This window comes from Orussus abietinus, unplaced genomic scaffold, assembly GCF_000612105.2.
Source record: "Orussus abietinus isolate OABI.00-Male unplaced genomic scaffold, Oabi_2.0 scaffold66, whole genome shotgun sequence".
NCBI lineage: Eukaryota > Metazoa > Arthropoda > Insecta > Hymenoptera > Orussidae > Orussus > Orussus abietinus.
Window position 1 is genome coordinate 251750 of NW_019394234.1, and position 25775 is coordinate 277524.

At 37.0% G+C, this 25775-nt stretch overlaps 3 protein-coding genes across 5 annotated transcripts in view; 2 read left to right on the top strand and 1 right to left on the bottom strand.

Annotated features, from left to right (window-relative positions):
• The window catches only part of LOC105699152, a 138557-nt gene extending 131768 nt beyond the window's left edge, over window positions 1–6789 (top strand). Inside the window, exons 7-11 of the mRNA XM_023434804.1 lie at window positions 1348–1571; window positions 2964–3696; window positions 3832–4245; window positions 4376–4885; window positions 5966–6789. Of these exons, the coding sequence (XP_023290572.1) occupies window positions 1348–1571; window positions 2964–3696; window positions 3832–4245; window positions 4376–4885; window positions 5966–6499 (2415 nt within the window). The 3' untranslated portion in view covers window positions 6500–6789. The remainder of the gene's footprint in view (window positions 1–1347; window positions 1572–2963; window positions 3697–3831; window positions 4246–4375; window positions 4886–5965) is intronic.
• Window positions 6790–11111: 4322 nt separating this feature from the next.
• Window positions 11112–13761, top strand: LOC105701348 (polymerase delta-interacting protein 2). Its single transcript, XM_012428025.2, has 6 exons — window positions 11112–11522; window positions 11820–11975; window positions 12051–12150; window positions 12220–12561; window positions 12810–13015; window positions 13467–13761. Exons 1-6 carry the CDS (start codon window positions 11425–11427, stop codon window positions 13576–13578), a joined length of 1014 nt encoding a protein of 337 aa, XP_012283448.1. The 5' UTR covers window positions 11112–11424; the 3' UTR covers window positions 13579–13761.
• Window positions 13762–13860: 99 nt separating this feature from the next.
• On the bottom strand, window positions 13861–25607 carry LOC105701330. 3 transcript variants are annotated; one of them, XM_012428013.1, is made up of 10 exons: window positions 25361–25607; window positions 23820–25122; window positions 23528–23730; window positions 23289–23427; window positions 22977–23198; window positions 22771–22872; window positions 16337–18638; window positions 15363–15558; window positions 15094–15271; window positions 13861–14555 (listed from the first exon to the last, which is right to left on the bottom strand). In XM_012428013.1, exons 2-10 carry the CDS (start codon window positions 25098–25100, stop codon window positions 14499–14501), a joined length of 4680 nt encoding a protein of 1559 aa, XP_012283436.1. In that variant the 5' UTR covers window positions 25101–25122; window positions 25361–25607; the 3' UTR covers window positions 13861–14498. The 3 variants fall into 3 exon arrangements, with proteins under 3 accessions (XP_012283436.1, XP_012283429.1, XP_012283419.1); XM_012428006.1 differs by lacking the exons at window positions 13861–14555; window positions 15094–15271; window positions 15363–15558; window positions 16337–18638 and having other exon boundaries at window positions 18833–22872; window positions 25490–25607; XM_012427996.1 differs by lacking the exons at window positions 13861–14555; window positions 15094–15271; window positions 15363–15558; window positions 16337–18638 and having other exon boundaries at window positions 18833–22872.
• Window positions 25608–25775: the final 168 nt, after the last annotated feature.

The window sequence follows — 25775 nt, forward strand, 5'->3', positions numbered from 1 at the left end:
ATTCTGTGCTACTAGAGATAGGTCTCTGAATTAGGCCCTGACAGTAAATTTTTTCTATAGATTTAACGGAGGATATTAAAAAACCATTTTTTAACCAAACCTCGACTCCTGGGAATGAACATTTGTCATTCAAACGTTACTTTACGAAATTCTGATTGAAAATACCCTTTATAGGTTTAATGAAAAGAATGAGAAAATTCCACGCGATAGAGTAACTAACATGTATGTTAATTCCGGGTGATAGGAATGTCCGCTGTGCCGATATAAACATTTATTGTTAAAATGTGAAAGGTTGATTGGCACTCCTTTCTTTTTATGTTCAATAGAGGAAATTAGAAAGAACCGTACACTGGGAGAAATTGCAAGGTTTTCCGCTTATCTTAGCTCGTTGAGTCGTAATGAACATATATCATTTAAACGATGATAGAGGAGATTCTAATAGGAAATCCCTTCTGTAGATTAAACGGAGGAAATGACAAGGTACCGCACGGTAAGACTTGATTACGCGTTAAACCTAGGAACTTGGATTATTGTGCCGACATGAGCCTTCGTTATTAGAAGATAACTAAACTCGATAAAATAGTGATAGGAAAACCTTCCCGCGTGCGTTTAACTGAGGAAATTAAAAGATGCGCGCAGTAGAAACAGTTCATAGTGACGCGAAGACATATTAAAAACCAAAGTATCGCATTACCGAAGATAATTAGAAAACGTGACGTTGACGCGACGATTTAAATAGAATTTCTCCTTTTTAATCGGTGAATTATATGCCAACACACATTCCTCGTAATTCATATGTGTACATATATCGATATAACTGATGCCGGAATGATCGACGTTACATGTAATGAATTAAAATTTGAGTAAAGAAAATTCTTCGTGTACATTAAATTGCACTTGCCTGCGACGAATTACATCGCCGTCCCATATTAAATATCATATGTCGCAACGCGATTTCTTCTGACAGCTTCGATGGAAAAACTTATCCCTACGTTGAACTTACAATTGTGCTCATAATTATGAAAGTGGTCTAAGTCATATATTTTTTGTTTCGAAATTACATTGAATTAATTTCGTTTGAAATAATATGACGTGAAATAATTGATAAACTTATTTTTTTTTTTAATTTTGACTTAGACCACTTTCATAATTATGGGCACAATTAAGACCCATTTCCTCAAATTGGTTTTCCATTCCGCTAACTTCCCAGAGCCTTCTTCCCCTAGGTTAGCCGATCGGAGCCTCGGCGGAACCTGCTTGAACGAAACTATCGCCTTTAAGTAAAACCATCGATTTCAGAGTGCATCGAGAATCATAATTGCACGTGGTCAACTATATATGCCCTAGGAATGCCAGCCGGAATTTCTGCACGACCTCGTCCTCAAGATGAAGGCATACATCTTCACGCCCGGCGACTCGATATGCCGCAAGGGAGAAGTGGCGCGAGAAATGTTCATAATTGCAGACGGCATCTTGGAAGTGATCAGCGAAACCGGAAGGGTCCTCACCACGATGAAAGCTGGCGACTTCTTTGGCGAAATCGGCATCCTCAATTTGGACGGCCTCAATAAGTAAGTGGCGCCAATCGAGGAAACCTCCCAAAATCGGATTCTACGACCAAGCGGGTCCTCTTTATATCTGGTATCAATGACAACTTCTAGAACGGGAACCTCACCTAGTATTGCGATAATTCCATTCACCCGAAACCCTGCAGAGAAACGGGATAATGGATAATTGTCCAGCTGTACGGTAATTGGATGATAATTGCCCTGTCCGTAAATGGAATCCAGAGTAATGTCGTAAATATTTAATTTCAAGGTCTTTTCTCGTTGAGAGGATTCGATTAATCGTCGCTACCTATCGTTAATTTCAGACGAGACAGAGATCGATATTGTACTAATATGTGAATCATTAGTTCTCGTCCTCATATATCATTTCTTTTACCCTCTAACCCTAGTAGCGCAGAATATTTTCTAAATATTTTTTGCAATCTTTGCTACATATCTCAAGCGACAGATTTTTTAAGATGCCTCGTAAGATTTCATTTGAAGATATATAAAATATTTGTTGAAAATCTCAATGACATATTTGGTTTCAATAATTTATATACGCGTGTCAAACTTATATTCTTTAATTTATAAACATGTAATAAAAATACGTTTTATTACTTTACGATTATTATCGGACCCTTTATTTGACATAGGAAAAACACGACAAATTTTTGCAAAATTTTCGTTCCACTATTTCATTATGGGAGCAAAATATGTCATTTGCATTTTAGATATTTTTAAAACGTTCATAATGTATTTGGCAAATAATATTAAAAAAAATACTTATGTTAAAATGAAACAAAATGTTTTGTATATCTAGAAGAAAAATATTACGAAAACACGTGGAGCTAGTATTATACAAATAATATACAAATGATACTCAAAAGTAAATGTTTTACAAATATTTCAGATGTCTGCTAAATATTTACAAAATGTACGATATTGGTTAAATATATAGAAAATATAAGACAAATATTTTGTGCTACTAGGGAACTCAAAACTACCGTAGATATCCAGCCCGCTTGATTCTCGTTGACAAAATGTTTCTTATGGTCAAAGGAGAATGTTAGTAGGTGAATTTCAACGTTTTGTTAATAAGAAAGTGAATGGTCGGTAGCAAATTCAATTCCATTCAAATTTAGTTAATGAACCCTCGTTTAAAAACCGACATACAACAATTGTCAAGTTAGGGGTGAAGTTTCAAAACCTGGAGTGTGTTTATGCTCCATTCGTGATTCTAGGGTTAAATTCATTAATAGTCTGTGAACGAAAATGCAAAAGATTTTAAAGTACCTCGACATGAAAACCAAGGTTCAATATGTTTTAATTAAAATACCGAATCTTCGTACATTGTGATCAAGCATCGTTCTACCTTGTCGATAGACAAATGTACCTTACTTTCCTCCACTTCAGGCGCACAGCGGACGTTCGCTCGGTCGGCTATTCCGAGTTATTCAGCCTCTCTCGAGAAGACGTCCTAGCAGCGATGAAGGATTACCCGGAAGCCCAGGAGATCCTAAAGAACCTGGGTAGGAAACGACTGATGGAAGCGCAGAGGGTAGCTCGAGCCTCTCGCCAACCAACTTCGCCCGGCCACGACTCCTCCGACAACAGTACGAGCAAACGAATAGTGGACAAGCTGAAGAGCGACGTAAAAGGTCTGAAGAATGTCCTCAGGAAGAGCAGGCGGAACACCAAGCCCGACGAAAGCTTGGAACTGCAGCCCTTAACGCCGAAAGTCCCACCCTTGAGGAGGCAAAAGAAAGTCGACGACAGTCAAGAAACCTGCGCCGCTAACCTGGAGCCCCCGATATCACCTCTCGGAGCGGGTTTGCCCTTACTGTCCAGACTACGATTGCTTAAGGAAAAGCAAGACCGAGAGGAGAGGAAGACCCTGATGGAGCTGCCGAGTCCGTTGGCGGAGCAGCAGCAATCCTCGGTCGACTCGGGTGCCCAGGTGCCCACCAACCAGAACTTGCCATTCCTTCAGCGAATATTATTACTGAAGAACAAGAACCCCGATCAACCGACTCTGGGAGATCGAGAGCTCCTGGCGAAGGAGCCTCTGCTGCCGAAGCAAAACGTATCCAGTGAAAGCCAAGAAACCCAGCGGAGACCGTCCGTGGGATCTAGCACGCAGTTTCAGGTAATGGTAAGGGGTAGTTGCGTGGAAAGGAGATTTCCAATGAAGCAATGATTGGAAATAGAATGAAATTGAATTTCGTAAGAGACGGCGAACGATGCATCGTTTGATCGACGACGTTGGTTTCAGAGCTCGGAGCCCGCAGCACCCAGGTCCCCGACTACGTCCATGGGCAGCGGAAACGGAGGAGCACCCAAAAAGCCCTGGGCCATGCTGAAGGACGCGTCCTTAACGACCGCCAGAGACAACACCTCCCAGGTAGGCTCGCCATCGAGAAGGCAGCTCAAGCAGAGCCTCGTCCACCTCAGACAAGAGACCAAGATGTACGCCTCCGTCGACGACCTGTCGCCGGAGTACTGCGGGCTGCCTTTCGTCAAGAAGCTGAAGATCTTGAACGAGCGGCAGAAGTTAGCCGAGCTGGAGAAAGCGGCTAGGAGCTCGAGCTTGGACTCCGGCGAGAACGCCGAGACCAAATTCAACGGGAATCTCACTAGGAGCCACTCGGAGGCCTGTGCGATAGAATATAGTAGGCAGCTGGCGAAGCTGAATCAGGTTAGGGATTAGGATGGCACGAAACGAGACCGAGCGGTTTTAACGAACACTTTTTGGAGAATGCACCTAGATGTACCAGGTATCTTCTACCGAGTAACGACTTTGTTCTTGAACGACCGATCTATTCCAGGAGCAGGAGGGACGATCGCCGGATCAAACGTCGATGTCCCCCGAGAACGAAACCGTGGAGAGGCGGAACCTGAAAAGCATCCTGAAGACGCTCTCGGCGGGCAGCAGGACGGGCAGCTCCGAGACCTCGGCGACCAGCACCCCGGACAGGAAGGTCGCCACCACCGCCGAGCAGAGGAAGCTCATGAGGGCCCCGACCATCGAAGGCTACGTCGCCCGACACTCGAAGTTGTCGAAGAGCGTCACCTTCCACAAGTACACCTTACAGAGCCCGCCGTCCGAGCAACCTCCTGGGAATTCGTTGCTCGACGACCGGTCCGGGACCCTGGTCGAGGCCGAGATAGAAGTCAAAGCCGAGACCCAAGAGCAGATTCCGCTGCCGTCGCCCAATAAAATTAGCTTCCGTCCTCTGGGCAGCGGGACTGGCCTGCAAATGGTTCCTCGGCCGCGGGATGATGAATACCTCGGGGAACTCGTTTCGGGGATCAGAGACGTCATTCAATCGCGACTGGTAAGCTCCGAAATTAAGCTCCATATTAATCTCGAAATTGGATTGGAAGGGAGGGGGGCATTGCCGCAATGCGAAATCGACTTACCGGACAAGCCGATATAAAATACAAGGACAGGCCGAACCTTTTCCTAGATCTTGGATCGATTGAAGAACAACGGCGGGACTGTACTTGTTAAATATTCGCTTTCTCCTCGAAAGCAGGTTTTCATTGTAAATATTTATTTACCGGAGACCATGAGGCGACTGAGTTATTTAAGTAACGCTTTTTATGTATCTAACCAAGCTCCCTATCAAATACGGTTCATCTATGCAGTTTTCGGAAATATAAACGCTGAAAATTCAACTTGTGGGATATTGAATTATAGAACGATGGTTAGGGGTAATTCCGCTTTCGATTCATAATTGAATGTTTGGCCCATTCAATTGCGCCGTTCAATCGCATTCTGATCTCTCGTCCGACTGTTTAGAATAATCATATCCCTCGTAAAGATTTTAAGTCCCCCAAAGTGGACATATTTTATACAAAATTATTGCTATTCTCCGATCGTCAACTAACGCGTCTCTGATTCTGAACTTCACCTCGAGAAACTAAAATAATGCAGGAAGGAACAACATCCCCGACAGTCTCAAATCCTTATGTACGTCCCGACAAAACGCATCTTCCCATTAGGTCTCACCCACCAAACACGGTTACGTAACAATAATATAAACGTTACGTAACATATGTAACATATAATGTAACATACATATAACATATACATAACATATCGGTAACATGTTACATGTATATTGATATTATATAATTGCAATGCTCGCAAGTTTGTAACCATGTTACCGAACGGTAATAATTCAATGTTATATGATATTAATGTATCTTTTAAATAACATTCGTTACATACATGTTATTCCAGTGTTATGTAACTGTAAGATAGTGTATTTGATGGGCATATTTAAGACCAAGAAATATTTATCCGAGTCCGATATGTCGCAGACATATACTACAATACAATGTTTCTAGAATGATAAAATCGCTCGTTATCCCCAATCCAAATGACTTCTCATCGATTATGAAACTTGCAGGAGGACATTCAGAACAAGTTCGAGTACCAGTTCACGTCGCTGGAGTTCGAGGTCCGCAAAAGGGACGAGATAATCTCCCAGCTGCAGGCACGGATCCAGGAACTGGAGCAGCGAGAAGCCCACGGGATGGGAGACTCCAGCGACAGCACCGAGCCCGACGCCTCGATAGAGGAAGACCCGGTCGGAGACAACGAGGATCACCCCTTTATGAGGGACGGATCCGTCGACACGGTCCTGACTGCCCAGACGCATCGTAGGCACTCTTCGCCGATGACGGATCCCTCCTGCAACCGCAGGTCCTGGGAGGAGCACTCCGAGGAGGAGACCCTGGAGCTGCAGGACCTGCCCAAGTCCATAACGCCGCAGAGCCTGTGGAAGGAAGACGTAGCCATAGACTTGGAGTCGAACAGCGAAGACAGCAAGTCCGGAGAAGAGGACGAGGGTGGCCACAATAACTGGGAGGTGGCCATGCTGGCTAAGGAATTGGAGGCGCGACGACGGCGGAGTAGCGAAAGTTCTAGCCCAGGTTCCTAGCGCATTAATGAGATTTTAGAACTCCTATATTGCTACACAAATACAATAAACTCCAGGGAGTGGTGCAATCCTTTAGAGAGGAACGGTAGTGCAGCTTTTTGCGAAGACGATTGTCCGTACTTAGATTTCCCCGGTATCAACTGCTGTAACGAAACCATGATGTAGCCTGGGATACACTTATTATTAGCAGGGGTGTGGAGCGAATACCCGTGATGTTGCGTTACATTGCGTATAGTGAGAAATAATACGAACGGTGGAAGGAGAATTAATTCCGCGTGGCGTTACTACGTACGACCATTTATTACCCGGTACACTTAACGAAGAGCAGGGTTGAAAAACATGTCACGCTGTAAAGGTTGTAACTATCGATTTCAAAATTGAAGTTTGAATGCATCTTTGTCATCTTGAATTAATCTTGCGATTTAAAATGAAAGATTAGAGGTGAAGTTACGTATGATCTCTCTGCCTTCCATCGCGTTGGGTTATAACGTTATAGCGGTAGTAACGCTACACGTAATCAATCGCCTGTTCTTTTTTTTTTTGCGTTTCTTGTTTGTTACTATACAAAATGTAACGGCAACGTAAAGTACGTAACGAAGTATGGGGATAGTTTCAAATTCACATTTACTAGCAACGATCCAATGGCTATTAATTATTACTCCAAAGAGTACTTCGACTCTCTTGTAATCACGTGGAATGAAGTCTTGCACAAGAATCGTCTACGCCGTCGTACGTCCGATCTTTTCTCCTTTTTCATAATACTTCGGTGAAATAGCCGTAGTCTTTTTGATCCTTCTAAACCTAAACAAATGCACGATTTAAATGTCGAATCGGCTTAAGATGAAATTAACAAACCAGGTACTCTATAATTTGCTAAAGTATCGTCTACATTTCGTTTAGCTCTTAGCACTCGAACGACTCCTCTAAGGGGACAATTTGACGAGTTGGAGATATCGAGGGCAAAGGGTTAAACTAAGAGACATATGTTTTCTCATGTACTTCTAATGTATCATGTTATAAACATGAAAGGCGATTTTTTTCGCAATTAACATTGGGAGAGTTAAGAGAAATAAGCATCTTTAAACCCTCAAAACAGAATAAAATACTATTTCAAATAGCAATGTAACAAATGTTCGTGCGAAACGGAGAAATTTATACAAAGTTGCACGTATTAATTTTCTTTTAACTGTATATACTACGACCAATAATTGGAAATCACTTAATTTTATATTTCCCGCAATAAGGACAAAGGTTTATTGTACAGACGTGGTTTGTTAATCTCGTTTTGCCTTAATAAGACGTATCTTAAAACTATTTCGTCTTTCCAAAGAAATTCTGGTCTAGGAATCTCGTATAATGCAGTTCGTGAGACGGACATTAGTCCTTCAAATGTTAATTACTATTACAATATTGAAAAGACGAGTATTACCGAATGTTTCGTCGCGACTGATTTCGAAGTATTCGTCCTACACTTCGGCTATCGCGTAATGGGCAGAATAAACAAGTGTTACTGAATAATTCCTCTTGAATCCCGCAGAGGTTCGAGGATTTGATGCGAACCAAGATTGAATCATCGTCAAGGATCGAATCGTCCTTACTTTGAGCCTCTCCCCGACATCTCAGCCATTTTTCGTATGTTTAGAAAAGTTTCCTTGTCAATTAAGTAGCAACCGAACCAGTTTGCCAAAACCATTACGAAGCAAAACATTTTTATAACGAATCAAATCCTTTCCTCTAACTCGAGAATGAGTTCCGCGTTAAAATTAACTCCGAGTTTGATCCACTTCGAGATTAATTTCAATTTATTGGTAATGGAATTTAATTAGATAAAGGAGTATGTCAATATTTCTTTCCAAGGAACGAAATCCCTGAGTTCATCTCTCAAGAAAGCGGTGAAAATAAATGTTTTCATAAAATCAATTACGTAGGCGGAAACAATTTTCATAACGTTCATTCATGGGCCTGACTTATCCAACGTAGAAGATCATTCCGCCTGTTTCAGTAAATATCAATTATGTGCATTATGGATTCACTGATATCATAATATCCGGCATTTCTCCGCCCATTTCATTTCTTTCACGCTCCTCTAAATACTCTCGTTTACAAAAGGTTCCTTGAAGTCGGTAGAACTTTCGTTTTTTGAATTGTAAATATTCACAGGTGCCTAAACAATCGTAATACTTGGAATATTTAGAATTTAAATGTAAGCACCTAGTTAAACGTAATTGTTAAAGTTTTGGCACTTAGATGGCAAAAATAATTGGTGTACCCTCTGTCGAAATATTTTCACGTGAACCCTGTCGTTATCTTTCAGCTATTCGAAGCCAACCCAATGAAGACATTTCGGTTCGAAAGGACTGTCAGTATCTCGATCCTTGAGGCGACGTGGCAGTGATAAAATCAAAAACCCTCGCGAGCCTGTTCCTTTACATTTAATTATATCCCTACTAGAACGTGCGCGATCAATATTTATAATCCAATATTTCAATATTTTAGAATATCGAAATATTCCAATATTTTAGAAATTGCGACAACAGAGGGAGAGGTACCAGGAGATACTTGTGTTCCTTCTTTTCTTTCAGGACCCTAGTAGCATAGAGTAATTTCTAAATATTTCTTTGTAATCTTTGCTAAATATCTCAACCAACAGATTTTTTAAGATTTCTTGTAGATTTCATTCGAAGATATTTCAAATATTTGTTGAAAATCTCAATGATATATTTAGTTTCAATAATTTATAAACATATAGGGAAATATTTTTTAACTTAGTAACATAATAAAAATACATTTTTTACTTCACGACTATTATTGGACACTTCATTTGGTATCAAGAAACACGAGAAATTTGTCTAATATTTTCGTTCCGCTATTTCATTATGGGAGCAAAACATGTGATTTGAATTTTAAATATTTTTAAAACGTTTATAATGTATTCGGCAGATGATATTTAAAAGATACTTGTATTAAAATGAAACGAAATGTTTTGTATATCTGGTAGAAATATATTATGAAAACACATGGAGCTAATATTATATAAATATTATAGAGATAATATTCTAAAGTAAACGTTTGGCAAATATTTCAAATGTCTGCTAAATATTTACAAAATGTACGATATTCGTTAAATATATAGAAAATATAGGACAAATATTTTGTGCTACTAGGGTATATGCCTATACAGTTAACCCTTTGAGCGCTGTCGACGCGCATGTGCGTCCGACGTTTGGTCGAATATCGCTGGCACGCCCTGACGAAATTCGCCCATACGCCGATTACCGACTCGTGCGCGTTCCAAGATGAATATAGATCAATGTTCTATTATCACCGAAATGCGAAAATCAAAGTAACGACGTTCAAAATCACAGGCAGAATCTTAGGAAGTGAGAAAATTGACGAATCGCCCGCTTCGAGGAATGTTATCGCTATCCTAACGAGTCATTATCAAATCACTGTGCCAAACTCAAGCCAACCACGCTGACGCCCGGCTGAAAAAGAAAAAGGAAAAAGGAAAAACGGAGCGTTTCTCAACACCTTTCGCATCGAATCCTTAAATGAGAATCACCCATTCGGTTAATTTGCGTTTCGGAAAAGCTGCACCACAGGGATGATAAAGTAACTATACACCGTGTGACAAAAATGAGACAATTTTAAAAGAAGCGAAGATATAATTTAATTAAAAGTAAAAACTTCATGAAAATATATTATGTATACTGACCAGACCAAGCTCAATATTTCTAGAGTCTTTACAAAACACACCTATTAAGCGAACGAATGACTATTAAGTAATTAAGGTGAACTACCAAGAAACTTGTATATACTAGGCTACTATTTATTTATTTATGAGTGAGTGCGAGGGAGTGAATGCGAGAGAGAGAGAGAGAGAGAACAAAGGAGAGGAACGAATGAGCGCACGAAAGGGACGGAGAGAAATGTAGAAACCGCGAAAAAGAGAGAACGTACGTTTGTGATAAATGACGGGAGATGGAGCTAACGTCGAGAGGGTACAGAAATAGAGATCGAAAAAAAGAATTTATCGGATGACGGGAAGCACTTTGGATGCTGATATGTACCTACTATTTAGACGAAAAGAGTATACAATAAAACGAACATTGTTTTCAAAGCCGTCATTATTTCTTTTACTGAATCCACCTCTCCGTTTGCAGCGACCGAGCTATGGACCAGTTGAACTAGAGTGAGATCTCCAAACCCTGTGTCTCCTCCGAAAAAAGATCGCAACCACTAGTTCGAGAGATCAATTTAAACCGAACAACCTTCCCCATCTAGCTACCGTGGACATAATTCGCATCACGAAAAAAATTCACAAACATCCTTTAACATATTTTAACATCTTCTACCAACAAGTNATCGCGCGACCCTGCCCGTGAGCAATCTCCCAACTCATCTCTGAATTGGTGTGCCGAATTTTGGCGTTAGGTATCCGGTGTCGTTCGCTCAAGCTTTTAAATGTATTTGGCGCGAAACTCTACCGAGTTTCCTGATTTTGGTTTATAAAAGTTAATAGCGGTTCCACACGACTCCAACGTTCGCCTGCGCAGTTTCGCTACGCGACTGAAGTCGGTTTGTGAATCCACTTTTAGATCAAGCGAGACACTAGTGTCGACAACCAAACCGGATCAAACATCTAGTTACATATCTATTAAACAAAGAATTTTGACAACGTTCTTTAATGTGGACTTGGGGCTTTAGAAATTTACATTTGCAACAATTATTTGAATGCTGTTACTATTTTGATAGAAAACATAGTGGTGCAAATCAGTGCAAATCTTAAGTGTATAAATTCTGAATTTCAATTTGAACTATGAAGTACAGCAGGAAAAGTCACGTGACCTACATCGCAATAAACAACTTCCAGAATAATGTTTTGAACTGAAGTATCCAAATCGCGACAGTTTTTCAATACAATAATGCAGCTCTGCTCAGGATTATTCGGAAATATTTTTAAGAGTTCATCATTTGAGATTTCTAAAAAATTATTCAGCTTGTACTGCGCTAAATACGTCAGGTATATATTTACTACGTTAATGTATCCATGTTCTAACCTAAAACTTTCATGAATTGTACTAAGAAAATGGTGATTCCAAAAATAATCTATCCATAAATATAAATCCAAAATTAAGCAGTACTTTTCCATAATAAAGTACCACATACGTATATTCTTAATCATAGAAGTTGGTTAAGTCACAGTTCTTCTTAATTCTTGTTAATTTATAACTCGTGTGCCGTTGATATTAAAGCTTAAAGATATATTTGTAAACATAATATATCACGTAACAATTGCACTTATTACGCATAATTTTAGATTAGCAGAAGTAGGAAAATTAGAAACTCCAAAGCTTCAAGGAAAGTATGAAACTGGACAATTAATCCTTCATAGAGTATTTGGATATCGAGGTGTTATTTTATTTCCATGGCTGGCAAGAGTATATGACCGAGACTTGCCAAATAAGAAAGAAGGGTATGTTCTCTGGATCTTAATTAAAAATTAAAATAAAAATGTATAGTGTCATGTATATGTATTCTTTTATTTTAGTGCCGAGAATGGGAATTTTAATAGTGTAGGCAAAGAAGTCAAGGGTAGAACTCACACATTTTATCAAGTTCTTATTGATCAACGAGACTGTCCTTATATTGTACGTGTTATTAAGTTAATAGTTAATGAATGAATAGACCATGATTCTTAAATCTGGTAATATTTACAGAGAGCTCAAACGGAGGCTGTGACATTTTTAGGAAATCATGAAAGCAGTCGCAGCTTGTATGCTATACCTGGACTTGATTATGTTGCACATGAGGACATTTTACCTTATTCAACAAATGAGAAAACGGCACTGCAGCATGAGCTTTTTGATAAATTTCTGGTCTACGATCCAGGAAGAGAGCCACCGTTTGTAGCTCAAGAAACACTAAGAGCTTGGCAAAAAAAGAATCATCCTTGGTTAGAACTGTCAGATGTTCATAAAGAAACAACAGAAAATATAAGAGTCACGGTTATTCCTTTTTATATGGGATGTAGAGAAAGCCAAACAACATCCGTTTATTGGGTAAGAATTTTATCGTAATAAAGATAGAAATCGTATAAACTGCACACTAAGGGATTTAGATATCCATTTTCTGACCTGAGCCATCTTCAGAAACCCACTTATACATTTTTTTAAACTCTTACATTCTTTTAGATATTAATTTTGTTAACATTTCAGTATTTTTATCATGAGAGTTTTCATGAACTTCGATAAATTTTAACTACCTACCATCCAAATTTGTAATACATATAGCAATGATTGTTTTGCAGTGGCGTTATTGCATACGTTTAGAAAATTTAGGTGATATGAGCGTGCAGTTACGAGAAAGGCATTGGAGAATATTCAGTTTGTCTGGTACTTTAGAAACTGTGCGAGGACGAGGAGTTGTAGGACAGGAACCTGTTTTATCCAAAAGTTTACCAGCCTTTCAATACAGCAGTCATGTCAGCTTACAAGCTCCTAGTGGTCACATGTGGTATGATATCAATAACTCCAAATAGATGAAAATGACTAAGAATGATTTTAATTAATTTCCTATTTGTTCGGTACAACTGTAGTTATATCTACTCTATCAACCTTACCTTGAAATAATTTTTCAAAGTATTTATATAAAGGATCATTTTTATGATTCATTAAGATCCATGTAAGTTCAACCCATTCTGAACCTTTCGTAAGACTCACTCTACATAATTTCACTTAAGACCAAAGTGATCAACATTGAAAATAACAATTAAGAGATATGATGGAGGCTTGTGCTTACTTTTATTGATCCTTTTTATTTTATTTCTTTTTGGTTTATAGACAAACTATAAATCAGGAATTTAGAGTGGGGCTAAAAATGAATTTGCATATATCTTATTCTTTCCCATATAGATACTCATTAGGTAAAGAATAATCTGTTTCACTATAATCTTACAATTTCGTAGGGGTACATTCAGAATGGAAAGAGAAGACGGCTATGCTTTCGACTGTAGAATACCACCTTTCTCGCTAGAGTCTAAAGCTGAAGAGCCGATAGCACCGAACATAAATTCATAAAATGAAAGAAACATGTTCATGACATACGTCCACGCGGGTCAATACTAATTACAAGATTCACATGAAAATTGTTTGCAATGCGGAAAAACTGAAATCCATTCAATATATCACAGATCATCAGCGACGAGAGACTACTTTTGAAAATAAATTGCATGTTTTCTCAATAAAATCGCAAAATATGTATATATTTGTCATTATTTAAGTATTCGTAGATAGTGCGTAAATGTAAAATAAGAAGTATGAATAAAAGATATCATCCTGCATCAAATGTCAGTACAGTACAGTACAGAATAATCAACGTTTTGATTTCATATTGTTCTAATGCAAAAGTCGTTAATTAAAGGACTTGCAAATACTTGACTGTATTTAGGTTTTGCCTTGATCGTGACTATGACAACTATTCATTACAAAATAGAGCAGCGCTCTACGATAAATACAAAGTACGAAGGAATAAATGAGACGATAATCACAAATAAAAATTACAACACAAAAGTAATCTTGGGAATAGTTATATTCTTTCTTGTAACTATTTCTTATTTTTTCACATTTTTTTTACAAGCTCCTTTATTGCTTTATGCTTACAAGACTTAGGCGTAAGATTTAATCAACAAAAAAGGTATGTGTTTAGTATCACATGTACTTAATGCAACTGAATCGAAAGCTAATATAAGTGCTGGAATATTAACATAACCATAAACATCTTTCGATACGATGCAATGCAATACTTCATCAAACTTTGCGAATTAGTTTGAAAACAAAAACAAAATTATAAATGATTTATCGTCAGTATATAAAATAAAAAATGAATAATGAGTGAATACAAACGAGGATAGATTTAACGTTTTTACATAAATACCACATTTTACATTTTAAGAAAATGTAGAAAACATTCTGGTTCACTTTGAAAATCATCCAATGACTTATCTCTCAGTATCTCTCTGTGCTGTGTAGCTTCTACTGTACGTGGTGATAAGGATCTGTGAATAAAAATCATAAAAATATAATGAAATCATGAGGCCATGTAAAATAATTGTTCTATCATTAGTCAAATAGTTTTAATGAAACTAATCAAAGGAAATATTGTTTCCTCTCTTATCGTTGCTCAATACTACGAAAATAAGGAAAATGCTTAATACTTTGTAACAAAAAGGGTTCTTTACAATTTCTTCAATTTGGGACAACTACCGCTATCATATTAGAAAAAAGAGTTAAGACTATATCACAAACACTGGAATATAGAAAATACCACAGAACACTTGTCCATGAAGTACTACATTAAACGTATGATATGTAATCTCAATTATTCGTACATTTAGATTGCAAATCCAAAACAGGTTTCATAGTATTCTTAAAATGATTACAGAAATTAGACGTTCAGACATTTTCAAAGCATAAACCACAACTCACATGCATTAACTCCACTAAAACTATTTCACATAAATGGCAGATCTGCATAGAAATACCCTTAACAGAATGTTTTGCAATTGCAATTTGATAAGTTTGAAAAACACCTACCATAACTTTATGCAACGGAGAACCTTCTTTAAACTCCTTCATACCAACCGCTTTGTTAATCTCTTCCATGGAGACAATTTTTAATTTTGCCAACAGACGTATTGCTGATTTTAGTGGCATCAAATGTAAAGGAGATTTAATTTTACTGCTACAGGTTCTTTTCACCTTTAACGACGATCTGTAGCACAGATAATATCACTTAAATAGTAAACTAGGTTTTTGTACAGAATGTTAATTACATGACTAAGACAATTAACTATAATACATACTTGTCTAGTTGAGTAAACAGTAACGGATACTCCTTCCTTGTTATCGATTTAAATGCTACATTAACATTGGTTATGTCCAGCAATTTCAACATGACGCTGGATACCTTAAAATCCGTAAATACATCAACGAATTCCTCTGTTGAAAGCCAACCTTCGTCTTCAAGGAAAAATATGTACATAGTTTCACCAGTTAGTTCTGTAAAAAAATAAAACAAAGTAAATGTCTGTTCAAAAAAATCAGTCCACAAGCGGTTGGATATTATTAAAGAAACTCAGCTAAAGTATAAATTCTAATAGATATATATTAGAATGCATTAATAAACTGAAACATGCAGATTTTCCACCATGTCAATTTTTAGCAATTTAACAAAAATATTACTTTTAGCAATGTATATTAGTATATTTTAATAATTTATTTAATTCATAAAATAATTTATGTTTGTTTACTCAAACAAATGCTTTCTTATAATGCGATGTGAAACTGGCATCCAGAAGGTCAGTCGTACATGGAACATTTCTGCAAACTCAATGTACCGAATCATTTGAAACTTTACCACATACACGTGGACGCCCTAAGAAAGGTCCTAATACCCATGAAATTTCACTTTTTATAGAAAAGTTTTAAAATATCTATAAACAAATTTTGTTTAATTTAAATTTCTAAATGTCAGGAACTTCCTTAGGGCCTCCGTATTCGGGTGGAAAAGTTTTAAACGATTCAGGTCACCCAATAGGGAGAAAAGTATAATAAACTAGACCTTTTTGACGCCACTTTAACATCGCCTTAAACCTCCCGATACTACTCACTGTTATAATAATACAATCTATAAAATTGAAATCGGCACGCAAAATATGAAACAAAAAATATAATTTAACTGAAGTAAAATGACTTGAACTAACATAAATTTCATTATTAATCAAATATAATGTCTTTTGAGGAATGAAAGGCGCTCATATTAATAAGAACTACTTACTGACTGGTTGGAACAGAAGTGGATGGCTCTTAGCGGGAACAGAGGAAGAATTGATGCCTGTCAATGACGTTATTTTGATATTGCCTTTAGAGGCACTTAAATTAGTTTGCGTCATCGAATTATGTGAATCTTCTGCTTCCATGCTTACTGAATTCGACAACAATTGGTTATATTTTTGGAAATTCAAGAATGCACTACTTCCTTGTTGCCTTAGACAACTGGGACCCTTGTTATTTTGTTGTCGTAATTCCTGATATTCATCTTCGGTGTTGAAGAAAGGAGACTCACTGGTTGTTGTCCTCTCCGTCGAAGGAATATTATTAAAAACATTCATTCTCTTTGGCTCCTCTTCTAAGTAGGGTTCGTTCACCTTTTGGACAAAATTCGGAGAGCCTGCCAATGTCTGAGAATCTGACGGACTACTGGGATAGCCTTCGTCAATTTGCCCCACATTTTTGGAAACAAACCAATCCTTATTTAAATTGTTTGATCTTTCCTTCAAGAATTCACCAATGGAAGAAGATTGCTTAGGCATTTGGAAAGCATCTTCCACATTATAACACATTGGATTCGCAGATGTCAACGGTGGTGACAATGGTGTTTCAACATTTCTGGTAGGTGGTTCGATGAATGCAAAGTTCTCTGGTGATGAACTCGAAATGCTTTCACTCGAATCATCGCACTCGAAGGGGTTCAACGATTTTGGCCTCTTAGGCACTGCATGTACTTCATTAGTGTTGTCACTAGATAGACCATCTCCTTTAATCGTTGAGTAAAACAAATCAATTTCATTTTGGAAAGTATTTGGCTTTGGAGTGTTTACTCTTTGCCAAGATGACGAACTGTCCTGTTTGTAAAACTTTTGGGAAGAACTAAATGATTCGGTGTCACTCTTCTTCGAGGTTTGCGCAGACTTGGAAGAGCTGTTACTGGTCTTGCCATTTACCATTCCTGAAGTTTTGCTTTGACAATTTCTTATTTTGGAGTTCATTCTCTTTTCATGTGTGTTCATATTGTACATCATAGGATTTGATTCGTAGACTGACTTTGTGACACCTATACTTGCAGAAACATTTGAGTTATTATTTTCAGTATCGCAACGATAATTCTGTTCCGGGGTAAAATGACCGAAATTTGCAAATGGTGTTGCATTTGCATATATTGGCGCTACATTTGGAGCAACAGATTCTGTTAGAATCGAATCCGTCATATATTCTCTGAAGGGATTCTTACTTTGTACATTTGGTGGCTCTACGTGTTTGTTTGGTGTCTGTTCAAAATGATTGGAAAGGCCGTACCAATAAGCGTTATTTAAAGGTACAAAATAGCCATTCTTATCTGCATCCAGTTTTGGTTTCAACTGATTTTTATCGAAGACATTCTGAACCGATGTAGGCTCTACTGAAGATTTCTTATCATGTTGGAAAGTTACTTCAGACTCCGTAGTGTAGGTGTTCTGCGAAGTTTCTTGAATCTCGTTCGCAGCTTCCTTGGAGGCAACATTTGGATTGAAAGTACCTGTTGCATTATTTACAGTATTAATTGGACCTCTTTGAATGTGATCTGAAGTACCAGGAACATCGTGTACATTTCTCATACAGAAGGGATCACGTGTACCTTTCATTTCGTTTACGTTCCGTTGAGCCTGTGCACAGTCTGATTCGTTAGCAAATCCATTAATAAAACCTTTAAATCCATTAGCCGTTTCATCGGCAGACTGACCGTGTTCATTCGTTGCATATTTTGAATTATGAAAGGGATTCAATGAATCATATAATTGGTCACCTTGCGTTAACAATTGTTCCATCACTTTCTGCAAAGATGCATCGGCACTACCCTCTTCTCTTTTCGCTAGTTTAGATATTAAGATTTTCATAGTGGCAGTTATTTGACTTTGGAACAGTAAAAGTTGCATCCACATTTTCATGAACATGTGGGCACAGAGTTCGGTTTTGCAGGACAGTTCATTTTTCTCAAATGCTGCACAATTGGGGCACTTTGGGCTCGTTGTGTAATTGCTGTTTGCGTCGAATAAACCATTTTCTTTTTGTTCCCCTTCTACAAATGAAGCAAAGTCAACCGGATCCTTGAGCAAATTTAAACCTGGCGGTGGGTTAATCGGCTTATCTTCCAATGTGCTTTGCGGAGAAATTAAGGGAACATTTTCAGATCTATTTCTTTCGTCGCATTCGTTATTTATAGTGGCCGTGAAATCTTCATTTTCCGCCGCTTTGCTTTCGCAATCTGCCACAATCAGGTCGTCGTCTTCGATAAACTTACTGTTCGTATCAACCGTGCTGCCCTGAACATTGTAAAAGATAGAGAAAAAATAAAAAAAAGATATCAAATAAAGTGATATTTTCAAAGAATTAAAATTAGAGAGAACTAATCGCACGCAATCGCGCGTTAACAATTTGGGAAAAACAATCACTTTATGAGATCCTTCTATGGCAATGGAATAAGTAACTTGAGTCAGTCATTTTATTTATATGCTCTTTATTTATGAAAAGTAAGAACAAAAATACATCCCCTTGTATTGTACAGTTTAATGCGGATATAACATAAAGATCACATTTTTCCCAAAGGTATGCTCAAATACTTTACATATAAACTAAAATAACAACATTTAGTATCTTAAGAGATTCCTTTGGTAATGTTTAGTATCACTTGTTTTAAGCTTTCTATCGATTTTAGTTATGTTACTGTTTCTTTTTTAATCGATTTTCTTTTAAAATCAAATCATTAGCCATATTAAGTAGCGACCTAACTTTGCTCCTTGATTCCGATTTTAAAACAATTGGTTTTATCGAAGGGTTACTTTCTAAAATTATATTGACACCTGTCAAGCATTCGTCTGAACGTTTTTCACTATTTATAGACTCACTACGTACTTTTCCAATCTCAGATTCAGTGTCGGATGTGATTTCAGTTATTTTACACGTTTCTAATGGTTCATTAAGTATTTCAGTTCTGACATCCGTTCCTAAAGAATGAGATTCAATCATTTTCGCGGAATCAATCATCTCATTTAATTCTAAACTTTCATCGCGTTTCATGCCAAGTGAATCTTTAAGTAAATGAAAGTCATCCCGACTTTTAACGGAGTGAATATTTTTATTGGATTCCAAAATTGATAAAACACTGTCATTTATATCGTTGCAATCCGATAAGTCCAAGGAATCTTCGTCTGGAAGTGGTTTATCATGCGTACAAGTTCCTTTGTTAAAATCTTGCTGCTCTGTTGATTCAACATCTTGATTATGATATTCATCCACAGGATGCTTCTCCAACCTGTTACCACTCGAGCCCGTTAACAACTTTTTAATTTCATCTATCTCACAACAGTCCCATTCTTCTTCGTCAGACTCTATGTCAACATCGTTAAAAGTTAAGCATTCTTCTTCTTCATATAATGCAGTTCGCTCGGTTGATAAATCTGTACCATCTGTCTCCTTGTCATTTGATATAAAATTATCATCCGTATTCTCTTCGTTAACTACATAGGCGAAAGAAGAATCCTTTTTTGAATCATCAGGTGCATCATTGTCTTCATCGGAAGCTTCAGCAACGTCATTGTCTTCATCAGAAGCTTCAACAACATCATTGGCCAGTTTTGATCCGGCAGTATCGTTCTCTACATGTTTGGTGACTTTAGATTCTCCATTTGACTTTTCTCTATTCTCTTTAATACTACCTACAGGGGAACATCGATCATCATCGATGTTATCTCTCATTACTTTAATGTCATCCGTTCTGGATTTCACCGATGAACAACCTACGTTCAACATTGTTTCAGACTCCGAATCATAAGTATTATGTTGAGACGTTTTGGTGTCATCACTTTGTGCTCGTGGTACAATGTAAACATAATCCAAATTTAAACTTTCCTTCGACGACTTGTACAAAGAAATGCTCTCCGAAGAACGTGAGACATTGTTTGCTTTGGAATGTTTTTCGATATTATCCTCATCTTGCTCAAGCTGTACACCTAGATTCAAAGATTCTAGGGAAGAAACACTTGCGGATTCTATAATTGAAGAGCGAGAAATTATATCAGATGGCTTTGTTCGCTGTTTACAATCATCTGTCCCCGATGCAGCTTCATGCCGCAGTTGCTCAACTATTTCACTTGCGCCAAACTTTTTTATTTTAACAGGTACGATATCAGTCTTTTGAAGGGACTTTGTACTGCTAAACTCTTCCGCACACGATAAGTCATCCACGTCTAATTCAGACGAACCCTCCGAATCATTTAGTAATTTCGCCAAATTTTTTAACATTACCAAAGCCATACCATTCTTTTTGCAATTCATATTGTTTTTGAGCAGATCAGTGAAATTATTAGTTTCCTTATCCTCGCAATACTGTTCGCAACATGAAGTAAGATCAATATCTGGTTTATTATTTTCTATTAAATGAGACTGCTCGCAATCTTTGCTTGTATAATTATTGAGTGGAAAATGAATTAAACTGTCAACTTCGATAAATGAGTCTGAATAAGGTTTACTTATTTCACATTTTTCTGTATATTCAATCTTGTGGGTATAGTCGGAAGTATCTAATACTTTATCATCACCATGTGTATTGGAACCAAGTTTATTTATTTCATATTCTTCTTTATGTTCAATTATTTGGATGTTATCGGAAATATCTAATGTTTTTTCGTTATTATGTGCACTGGAGCTATGATTATTTACTTTATATTTCTCTTTAAGTTTAACCTCGTCAATATTATCGGAAATATCTAATACTTTTTCATCGCCATGGGTACTAGAAATCACTTCTGTTGTATCTAAAACAAGGGGAGACAAACTTAATTTCCTAGCTTGTTCTGTTTGTTCTATTTTCCTTGCATCGATAAAAGTTTCTTCGTTCTCAATTATTTCACTTTGCTGATTTTGATTCGATGATATTAAAGAATTAGGCCTATCATTCGTCACGGTACTTTTACTACGAATATTGTCTTGGATTTTCCACTTATTAAAAAGCAATGTTTTCCACGATTCGAGTCTTTGAAGACGAGAGTTAATATGCGTTTCCAGTACATCTCCACGACGATCTAGAAACTTTAATGATTCATCGTTGCTTATCAATGACGAATTCTTAGATTTAAGGGATCCTTTATTCGGAATTAATTTATCATTTATAAATTGCTCTCCTCTTAATTTGCACAAGACCTTCTTTGACATAGAGATTAAAATAGATTTGTTGTCATCTCTTTCAAAACTCTTTCTTCGCATTCGCAACATGAATAAGGGCTCATTAGTCTCTTCGATATTACCTTCTGGCAGCCAACCAACATTTTTTTCGCATGCTTCAAAGTAAATACTACCATGAACCATATTTAAGAAACATTTCTGAGCAGGACTGACGTCCCTATCTAATGTCGAATCCTCGTTGATAATTGAAGTATCTTGAGTAAATTGTGCCTTTGTGGTACCGTTAATTTTGAATTCTTTAGCTTTAAATTCGGTTTCTGATTTCTTCAACATATGATCCAACTTCAGGGTATCGCGAATACCGGATTTCTTTAACGCCGTTCGAAGTAACATCCAATTAACAAACCCGGTATGTCCATGACCACCATATAAACTGTGTAACGTGCCAAATTCCGAAATTCTATCGCCTTGATCGTTATCCCTATCATTTATTGTAGGCGTATGCAATTGTTCTTGTTGATCACATCGATCCGTATGAATGTCATTAGTTCCATTTACTTTATAATTTAAACCATTTTCGGTACGTTTTTGATGAAAACTTACCTCATTGTTCGCTAAATTATTAGAAATAGTTTTGGGTTTTATGAAATTCTGTTCCTTGTAACTTTCTGACTTTTCACACCCCTGTGATTTGTTAACATTCATTGACTTAATACAAGTATCCTCTTCAACAAATTCACGAGATCCCTTGGAATATTTTTCATTCCTTTCAATATCTAAATCCGATGAGTCTGTCAGAAATCTGAATGATGTACTTTTGTCAGATGAGTTGGATAATGATAAATCGGAGTCCCTGCCTGTTGTAGAGGATTTACGACAGCTACGTTTGCTTAGAAATTCTAGAAAACTATTTTTTAAGTTTGGTTCAACATCAACGCACTTTTTTTTTCTTGAATTATTTACTGTTTTTTCTTCATTTTCTTTAGATTGTTTTGAACTAGGAGAATCGCTTTCTCCTTTATGCATGCTTTTAGAACTGTTTCTATTACATGTCAATTGTTCTGTAATCTTTTTAAATTCTGAGAGTTGATCATTATTATGCATTACTTCTGACGGATGAACATCATCTAATTGAAAATTTGGAACCAAGGGATCGCTCTTCTTCCCAATATTTTCTCGAAGAATCGGAACCTCGAAATTTTTTCCTAACGTCTTATCGCCTCGATATTTTTCGTTGTAAAACAGAAAAGGAAAGTTTTTGGGCCTAATACAAACCAATGATCCATATTCTGCCAGTTGGTTTTGAACCATCCAATCACATATATGGACATCTTCATCTCCTCGTGTATCAACCAGTGTTATTAACATAGAATTATTCTACAAATGAACATAAGCATATTAACTTTAGTATGCAAACAAATAATCAGTGTAGAGATTATAAATCATTTTTCATAACATTGAATATTTAAAGATGTTCTTACATTTAAATCTGTCTTCGCTATAATTGCGATCATTGGAATGTCAACAGTCATCTTGGTAAATATAGTTGTCACACTACGTGTCCATTCTACACCTTTACACGGTTTTGTATTGTATAAACCACATGGTATGGCTTGTGCCGGTAAATATGAAAACCTTCGATGCAGGAAATACAGTTCATTGTGAGGATACGTCTTCAATGTACCATAGTCATAAAATAGTACCTATAAACAAAAGATCAATGTTAAAATATTATTTTTCCTTATAACTTTACGTAGTTATTTATAAATAATATTTGTTCCATGAATAATTACAGTTGCAGATCCATTGTAGGATACACTCTTAATTATAGCTCTGTGCCATTTACCAAGAAATAAGCACGCACAATTTAAACCTTTCTCTAATATGACTGGTGGTATCATATATCGACTGCTATTCTCTTTGTAGAATATGCTGCAAAATAAAAATACTTGTTATTTAAATGATTTTGAATATTATTTTAAATTAAACATTTAGCAAAGTATATTATGAATATTTAAAACATAGGACTTACTGCAATTCATCCATGAAATCATCAAATCGTCTTCGTTTTCGACGAAGATGTATCCAAAAATATGATGGAGTAAATACCTCTACAACAATAACTTCTTCATACTGTTTTTCTAAGGGTCCTAAGCCAACTATGCTGACTTGGCCAACTGTTTCTCCAAAGGTCATCACATCTTCTGGTATCAGTCTCTGAGAGATGTCATTAGACTGGAAAAAATTCAATTAAAATATTACTTATTACAATACACGTTTCTGTTTCTATTAATTCTTTTCTGATTTAATAATTTTATACGTACCACATTTGTAGGCAGTGGCTCTACCTCTTCTAATTCATCATAGATTGAATACAAAGTACTAAGGTTGTTTACACTAGGTCGATCACGTTTCTGAATGTCAGGAATAGGTGCTTTTGCATCAAACAATATAAAGTCTTCCGTTTTAGATGGTTGTATACAGTGAAAAATATCTGGCAAGTGAACGGCAAATTCACACACACTGGAAAATCCTAATTCACTATAATTTAGTGTAAGTCCATATACATTAAGATACATTTCCGGTAAGTCTGCACAATAAATGCCATCTGGATGTGCTTGAATAAGTTTTTCTAATCGAAATCTTATTCTTGTATTGATAAGTTCACTCACAGTCTCGCTATCGCAAACTTCTTCATAGTTATTTTCATATTCCAATTCTATTGAATCATGATTTTCTTGTTCTGATTGGTCTATATTAGTGAATATCTCTTCATTCTTTTTAACTTCTTCTTTTGCACATGATGCTTCTGAAATATAATTTTGTTCCTCCTGTACCCTTGATATGGAATCTGCTACAAAATCTGATACTGATTTTTCAATTCTACTTTTAACACATGGTTGAGACGTGTATCCAGCAGGACACAAGTACACCTCATCTTCATTGTCATCGCTTCTTTCATCTTCTTCACCAGCCATGATAATACTGCTGCCTGCATAAGAAGCTGACCTTTCATTTTCATTTGTATAATCCTTATCAACAACTGGTACAGGGGCACATTCCGTTGGATAAACCTTATTGCCTCTTATTACTAACTGGTGAGACACTGCTTGGAGTTGATCGCTTAAATTTGTGATGGTAATACCATAACACAAGCTTTCAAAATGTAACATCTTTAATATATAATCCAAACTTAATCCATGTGGATTTTCTCTAACATTGTTCATAATAAATCCTAAAGCTTGAGCAGAAAGTCGACGAAAAGGAGGTCTATGTGTTACATTAAAATATGGCCTTCTGCCGCGACAAGACCTTCTGACTGAACTCTTCTGACGATCGACCAATGATTTGACATGCTGTACTTTTTCTGTTACAACAGGCTTTACAAAATACCTTCCATTGTTATTTATAAGGGTAACATATTTAGAAGAGCTCTGCAGAAAACTAAGAAGTGTAGCATATCCTAATTCCCGCCAAGGGATGCGTTCGCCTTCTACTTCTTGGTAATCACGCTCAAGTTCTTCAATGGTACAATCGTCTTTCTTTGAAACCAGAAGGGAAGACAAGACCTGCTGGACATCTTTGCATCTGCCAGAGTCAGTCATCTTAATGTTGTTATCTCAATTCCTACAATTCAAAAAACCAAACCCTTTACTGCAAATGAAACTAATAAAATTAATCGCAATAACACGTCACCTAGTCTCAGGCATAATCTTGTAATACAACGCTTTTACGTGTAAGTTGACCCGACATAGAATTCCAGTCTACACATGATATATTTCGTTGAAATTACTTTCACAGGGCAAAGATCTCGTCTATAGCTCTTACTTGTAAGGAAATCAAAAATTGTACCGCAAACACATACCGTCCAAACAAAGCGGGAACCGGCCGACAAAATCAGTTCAATGATAACAATGAATAGATTTAGCGACTCGAGGAATATTGTACTTTCTAGGTATTTACAGGTCATGAGTCATTTCATCACTGAAAATACCTTAAATAAATTATAACACGGCACATCAAGGAAAAATTTATAAGTTTAACGCGCACCGGCCTTTTCGAGACAAACACACGTGGTATTCAATCATTATTGCAGGCGCCATCACCTCCAATATTCTCTGTTACCGCGTTCCTGACGAAAGCAATTTTTGACGCATGCGCAGAAAAATTCTTGTAACCATCTACAAAGAATTTAAAAGTCTCTATAGAAACCAAGGTTGGGTAAGTAAAATACCCCAGGTAATTTACATGGTTCTCTACAGTAAATTACTAGGTATTTT

What these genes read in the sequence shown, in the direction of transcription:
- LOC105701330 (XM_012428006.1), bottom strand. Translation starts at nt 25,100, where the DNA reads ATGACTGACTCTGGCAGATGCAAAGATGTCCAGCAGGTCTTGTCTTCC. An exon ending in GATTTCATGGATGAATTGCA is followed by an intron (nt 23,428 to 23,527) that starts GTAAGTCCTATG and finishes TTTATTTTGCAG; the next exon opens with CATATTCTACAAAGAGAATA. An exon ending in TAGCGAAGACAGATTTAAAT is followed by an intron (nt 22,873 to 22,976) that starts GTAAGAACATCT and finishes GTTCATTTGTAG; the next exon opens with AATAATTCTATGTTAATAAC.
- LOC105701348 (XM_012428025.2), top strand. Translation starts at nt 11,425, where the DNA reads ATGCAGCTCTGCTCAGGATTATTCGGAAATATTTTTAAGAGTTCATCA. An exon ending in AACGAGACTGTCCTTATATT is followed by an intron (nt 12,151 to 12,219) that starts GTACGTGTTATT and finishes TAATATTTACAG; the next exon opens with AGAGCTCAAACGGAGGCTGT. An exon ending in AAACAACATCCGTTTATTGG is followed by an intron (nt 12,562 to 12,809) that starts GTAAGAATTTTA and finishes ATTGTTTTGCAG; the next exon opens with TGGCGTTATTGCATACGTTT.